Here is a 6,283-nt window from a genome sequence, read left to right as displayed (position 1 = left end):
ATCGCCACCTTGTATGGAAATATGATGTATATGGTCCATTTCATCTGAAAATTTCAAAATTTCAAAATTATTTTTAGATTGCGGCGGCCAAAGTCGGGGACGAAGCGATCGATTCGGTTGTTACACTACATCAAAGCACATATGACTGAGGGGGATGGAAGTGGATGGTGTGGCGGTCTCCGAGGTGCTCTCAATCCGTCGGGGTGGTCGAAGAAGAGCGCGCGATTCCGACCAAGCCAGCGCTTGGGTTCCACCGGGAGGAGATAGTAGAGAGGAAGAGGGAGCGTCCGAGAGAGAGCGAGCGAGAGAGAGAAGAGCGAGGAGAGCATCCTTGATGAGGGAGCCTATGGGCTGCCTCCAGCCACGGAGCCAGCTCCGCCGTTTCTAGTGGCCGCCGACAAGGCCAGAGATATAGGGAGCTTTTTTCTTCCTATTTCCCTTTGCTCTATTGGTCCCACATGTAATAGAGAGAGAGAGAGGAGGATGAGGTGATCCGGTTCCCAAGCTCAGCTGCACCCGCGATGAGCAGAGAATTCATAAAAAATAGTAGAATAATTCAAAAAAAAATCCAATTCTTTTTTTTCATGGAAGATAATTTGGTGTGTGAGGCACACTCCAAATTTCAAATCATTTGAACATGCAAGTAGCTCTCAGTAAAAAAGATAAATTTGAATTCTGGCGAGGTGATTCGGTGCCCAAGCTCAGCTGCACCCATCATGAGCACAAAATTCACAAAAAATAGTAGAAAAATTCAAAAATTTCCACATGTTTTTCTGATGAAAGATAATTTGGTGCGTGAGGTGCGCTCCAAATTTTAAATCATTTGGACATGTGAGTAGCTCTCTGCAAAAAAGACGAAGTTGGAGTCTATGAAGAAGTTTACCGTTCATGTTTTTTTCTGACCGAATCTTTCTTTTTTGCCGAGAGCAACTCATGTGGCCAAATGATCTGAAATTTCGAGCGCACCTCTGGCACTAAATTGTCTTCCATGCAAAAAAATTGGAATGTTTTTAAATTTTTAGTGTTTGTTTTGAATTTTCTCCTCACCCGGCTAAAAAAAGGATATTCGAAGTGGGTTTGTTCTTAAGCAAGGGTCCGTTGACATGTCAATATATTAAGATGCCCCACACATGAGCATTTTTAATGGTCCCACTCGTCATGAACTCATCCATCTAATGGTCAACGGGCTTGACCCAACGAAAATGGTCTGTTTGTCCTTCTGTGAGCACATGGTGGAGTGGGGAGGGGAAAAGTGAGGAAAGTTAGTTGGCTTGGACAAAATTGAGCACAACTAAGGAACAAGGGGCACACAAATAGAAATCCCTTTTTTTATTCATTTGATTTATTTTTCTCTCCACTCTTTACTTGCAAACCAGCACTTTCCTAATGTACGAATGATTTACTTTTCCTAGCTTACCAAATCAACCGATCCATATAATTAGTGTAATTTCCTTTAGGAAAGAGATTTTAAGGAATAGATAACGGATTTTAAGGATCCTTTTCCTTAAAAAAACCCATCTCCCCCATTTCCTTTCTCTTTTTTTTTTCTCCCGAGGTCTCGCTTTCTCTCCCAAACCACCCGTCGGTGATCCCTCCCACGGCCATCCCAGTGGCTCATCTCCCTCCCGTGATTTCCCGGCGCCATCTCTCCGTCTATCTCTCCATTGCCTTCCTCTCCATCTAGCCTTGACTCTCCAACGCCCTTCCTCACCCCGGCGACTTGGATTTGATAAATACAGTTGGATGACCGACTCCCCTAATGTTGTCCGTCTACACGTCTTTGTTGTGTCCGCTTTGGTGTGTCGCATTGGAGTTGCCCTTAGAGCATCTTCAACACTTCCCTCAAAAACCTTCCCTTGTAAAGTGATTTTATGCCAAACACATACTTGCGTACCAAATCTCTTATAAACATAACATTGTTCAAAAAACTGAACGAGACTATCCAAAATATCATAGCTCAGAAATCACAATTAGGTCGATGAAGATATATATAACTACTTATATGGCATATCGTGATCTCAAAGATTCCCATAAGGACTGTAGAAATTGTGGCTTGACGTCTCATAAGCATGAGAATGATTTTTTTTAAGCCTTAAGCACGAGAATGACGTCCAGCAGGCTGCAAAACAAAGGGAAATATAAGGCAGATCAGTTCGGTTTCAATATGTGTCAGTTATGCCCATGACCCTCTAAATTCCTGATCTTATTACAGCTAAATCATAAACATGGACATAGATTGGTGAATGAGGAAGGAAATGCCTAAACTATCCAAGCAAGACAAGGAAAGGGAAGGCTGTCAAGCAAGCCTGTTTTGAACAAGCAAGCAAGCTGGAGCACCTTTCACTCTCGGACATATACTTGTCTACCAAAGTTGTTATGTGTATATATAGCATTGTCCTAGGAATGGAATAGAACTTTCCTCAGCGTCATAATTCAAAACAGTGATACAGAGATATTGTTTTTGCTGCAAATACTTCCCTTCGGGTCAAAATTAGCTGTTGGTTTAGCTCAAAGAGAACAGAACACAGAAGGATCAACTATGTCTTATTTGTATCCGAGTCCAAATTACTTGTCATAGTGAAAAGCGATGTTCTCAATCCTATGTTACAACTAACTGCAGCAGCAAAAGGAAGCGTACCGTCGCATCCTGGACTGCAGTAATAGCATGGATGTTACTATTCCCAATCAAAGTAAATCGCGGAAGTCATTCATGATTGACATATAATCAGAATGAGAATGTTGCCCACCAGACTGCAGACACATGATAATATAAGTCAGTTCGATTTCAGTATATATGGCAACTGGAACATGGTAATCATGGGTAAATATGGTCGTGATCCTATAAACTTATGATATTACTTTGCTAAGATATTAGCACTATGAACAGACGAACCGGCTGCAAAACAAAGACTGTATACTTGAATCAGTCCACTTAATCTAGGTCACTGACAGAGAAAACAAATGTGATAATTCAACAAGACCTAAGATGCATATTAATTGTAGTACCTCGGGCATTGAGTTATTTTCTGATAAAAGAAGCTCAGAAATAACATCGAAAGGTGCAGGCAGTGGAGCTTCCCGGTAGGAATGATTCGATGGATGGCCATAACTGGTCTGTTCAAACTCAAGTTGTTATGTTCCGAAATACAGTGGATAGCAGAGTATGAACTGGTGAAAAATCACGGGTTGTCCATGACTACGGGGACTTGATTGCTCACATCCCTGTACTCATGGGTCGGCCCATTAAATGGGCGACCTGGTCACTCGCCAGGGTGCATCTACCCCGCATGGTTCACTTGGTCAACGGTTCACGAGTCAACCATTGACATTTGGACGAAATGCAAAAAATGAAAAAAGAGGAAAAAAATTTGTGAATAAAAAATTTCACGAGTTCAAAGAAAAGTTAGTGGATATGAAAAAAGTTCATGAATGTAGAATAAAGTTCAAGATTTTGAAAAGTAGTTCATAAATTTAAAAAAGATCATGGATTTTGAAAAATAGTTAAGGAATTTGAAAAAGTTCAAGGATTTGGAAAAAAAGTTCACCGATTTTGAAAAAATTTCACGAAATTGGAAAAAAATGTAAATGTGGAAAACTTTTGTGGATTTGAATGTATTCATGCACTTGAAAAAGGTCCATGGATTCAAAAGAAAAAGTTCACAATCTTGAAAAAAGTTTCATGATTTTGAATACTTTTTCAGGAATTTGATTTTTTTGCGAGTTTAATAAAATAAAAATGGAAAAGAAAAAGAAAAAATCCGAAAAAAACTGTCTAGGAAGGCAAAAAAGAACAAAAGAAAAACCAGTCGGAAGCTTCTAGAAGCTTCACAAAACCGGCTGGGGTTGCTTAAAAAACAGAAATAGTGTCACATGCGGTCAAGGAAGAAAATAAAGTGAAATGAGTTGAGCCCAAGTGGAGAAGGGGGTGTGCGCTTGTTTTTATGTACCCAATTACTGTCGCCCAAAGCGCTAAGTAGGGTTTGGGCCGAACTAAACTAAAAAGAATAAATTTCTATTTTTTCGTGTTAATTATATTTATTTACAATCGTGCATACTGAGATATTTTTACCTGATGGATGTACTGCCTCAAATCCCGAACACAGTGACGATAGTCCGTTGGATACAACACACAGATAGCAAACTGAGGCTACAAACAAAAAGAAACAGAGAAGGTCGGTATATAATTTAGCTGCATCAGTGAATTACTGTAAAAAGTCGGTTTTAGTAGTGTTTGGGGCTTGGCTCCGCTGTTTACTTGCTGGGCCAGGGATCTGAACTTAAAATTGGTGATTCATTTCGATGTTGCGGTTGAGCCCACATCCGCACCCACTCACACACACGGCTGAGCCAACAGTTGAGTCTGTGCTGTTTGAAAGCAAAAGATATAGTTCTATGAAAAGAAAGGTGCTTAATTGCTGGACTCAAAGTGTGATTTCTCTTGCTGGGCATACAAGTCGTCACCGAATTTGAGTCTAATTTTGACATAAAAGTTGACTAATACATTATGAGTCAAGTATTACATAGATCACATGTTCTGTTTGCCAAATTTAGGATCAAATTCGATGGGGGCCAATAGACCCGGACGGAGGAAGGTACTAACTAACATGAGATTTATATACGGGGCATATATAGAGATTGAATAGATTGATTAACTAAGTGTTAACAACCATATATAGCATACGTAAGGTGTGTACCTGGTGGTTCATGGTGAGATGGAACTCAAAACCAGTGAACCCGTCGTCCCTGGCCCTGCATGGCATATTGTAATTGGCCCTTTTGCAGTAGAGTTTGGTGAGGACGACGTCGCGCCCTATCTTGACGGCACCCGTGCTCTTCCATGTCCCACCTCCCAACGCCTTCCTGCTTATGATCCCGGGCCCCGCTGGGTTGATGAGTGTGAAGATCACCATGGCTCTCTCCAGCACGGCGTCCATGTCCCACTCTTGGTCGTCCAGGAGCCCTGCTGCAAGCATGCATGCGTACGTACGTGCATGGGCGGCCAAGATATGAGTGAGATGAGATGAGATAAGAGTGTGAGATGGCCCAAACCAGAATGCATGCACGTGTTCCGTCCGTCTGGAAGAGCGGACTCAATTACTTACATTGTTGCTGCCAAGCCGGGAATGCATCGTAGATGCGAACCCAGGGGATTATTCCTGCGTCGCCGCGGAAATGGATGAGGAAGTCTCTGACGGCGGCGATGGTGGCGGCATGGACGCTCCCGGCGGCGGGAAATAGTCCCGCGATGGAGCTCACGAGCCTTTCTTTTTCGGCCAACAGCAGGGCAGCGGCCGTGGAGTTGTTGACGTGGTGCCCTGGCACTGCAGCCATATGAAACCTCTGAAACTCAACCTTGGCGCTCGATCTCAGCTCCGGCCTCCGGCGTAGCTGAAGTGTGTGTGGAATGGCCGGCGTGCAGCTCGATCATGTCCCTCCTGACCGGTCGATGCCATATATATTTATATCGATGAATGGATAGGGTATGAGCTACTGGAATCATGACGTTCGTCAAGGGGCCCGGCCAACGCCGAGTCGGAAGGGAAGTGATTGTCGCAGACAGGGTGGCAGGATCCGACGTGGAGAAACGCAGAGCGGGAGGGACCGAGGGACACATGTCGGGCATCATCGATCGAGCCAGGCATCATCTGTATGCTGTCCTTCTAGAGATTTCAATAAAAACTACATACGAATATACATAGACGCATTTTAAAACGTAAGAATCGTTCATTTTGCTTCGCATGTAGTCTATACTGGAATCTCTAAAAAGGACTTTATTTAGAATTGGAGGGAGTAGTATATATTAGCACTCTGTCTATGTCTGTTTGTCTAATTTTATTTGGTTATTAGTCACAGACACGCATGCATGCATGTGCACACTGATGGAGATCAGTGAGGTAGACGATCGTATGCTGTGGTACAGTGGCAGTGCATGCCGGGTTTCCATTCTGGCAGGCAGGAGAGGGGGCCAAATTAAGCAAGTACTCCATAGCTAAGTACAGTGCCACCCACGTACTACTACAGTTGCATGCTGCCTCCATTTGTCTGATCATATCGGCTGTGGCCGAGCTGATTGCACTCGCACCGTTGCACGTACACATCACCACGTCTGTCAATGCTTATTTAACGAATCTGTCGCCTTGCACGCGGCCGCTAACGCCTCGGCTAAGCAACGGTTATACTACCTCTGTCCTTCAATATAAAACTTTTTGCAGTTCAAGTTGAAGCAAAATCATCTTACATTAAGGGACAGAGGGAGCAATTTTTTTTCAAAACCACTTCACGT

The 6,283-nt window shown here is 43.1% G+C and overlaps 1 protein-coding gene across 1 annotated transcript; it reads right to left on the bottom strand.

Annotated features, from left to right (window-relative positions):
• Window positions 1-2,863: 2,863 nt before the first annotated feature.
• LOC119294399 lies at window positions 2,864-5,356 on the bottom strand. Its single transcript, XM_037572579.1, has 5 exons — window positions 5,103-5,356; window positions 4,695-4,963; window positions 4,070-4,147; window positions 3,007-3,114; window positions 2,864-2,896 (listed from the first exon to the last, which is right to left on the bottom strand). Exons 1-5 carry the CDS (start codon window positions 5,329-5,331, stop codon window positions 2,864-2,866), a joined length of 717 nt encoding a protein of 238 aa, XP_037428476.1. The 5' UTR covers window positions 5,332-5,356.
• Between the last annotated feature and the right edge of the window lie 927 nt (window positions 5,357-6,283).

This window comes from Triticum dicoccoides, chromosome 4B (genome assembly GCF_002162155.2).
Source record: "Triticum dicoccoides isolate Atlit2015 ecotype Zavitan chromosome 4B, WEW_v2.0, whole genome shotgun sequence".
Classification (NCBI taxonomy): Eukaryota; Viridiplantae; Streptophyta; class Magnoliopsida; order Poales; family Poaceae; genus Triticum; species Triticum dicoccoides.
Note: the sequence above shows the minus strand (reverse complement) of the source record. Positions and strands in the feature narration are given on the sequence as shown.

Excerpts from the sequence above, each read along its gene's own strand:
- LOC119294399 (XM_037572579.1), bottom strand. The coding sequence starts at position 5,331 with ATGGCTGCAGTGCCAGGGCACCACGTCAACAACTCCACGGCCGCTGCC. Across the intron at positions 3,115-4,069 it reads TGAGGCAGTACATCCATCAG|ACCAGTTATGGCCATCCATC; the intron begins GTAAAAATATCT and ends GAGTTTGAACAG. Across the intron at positions 2,897-3,006 it reads AAAATAACTCAATGCCCGAG|CCGGTTCGTCTGTTCATAGT; the intron begins GTACTACAATTA and ends TTTGTTTTGCAG.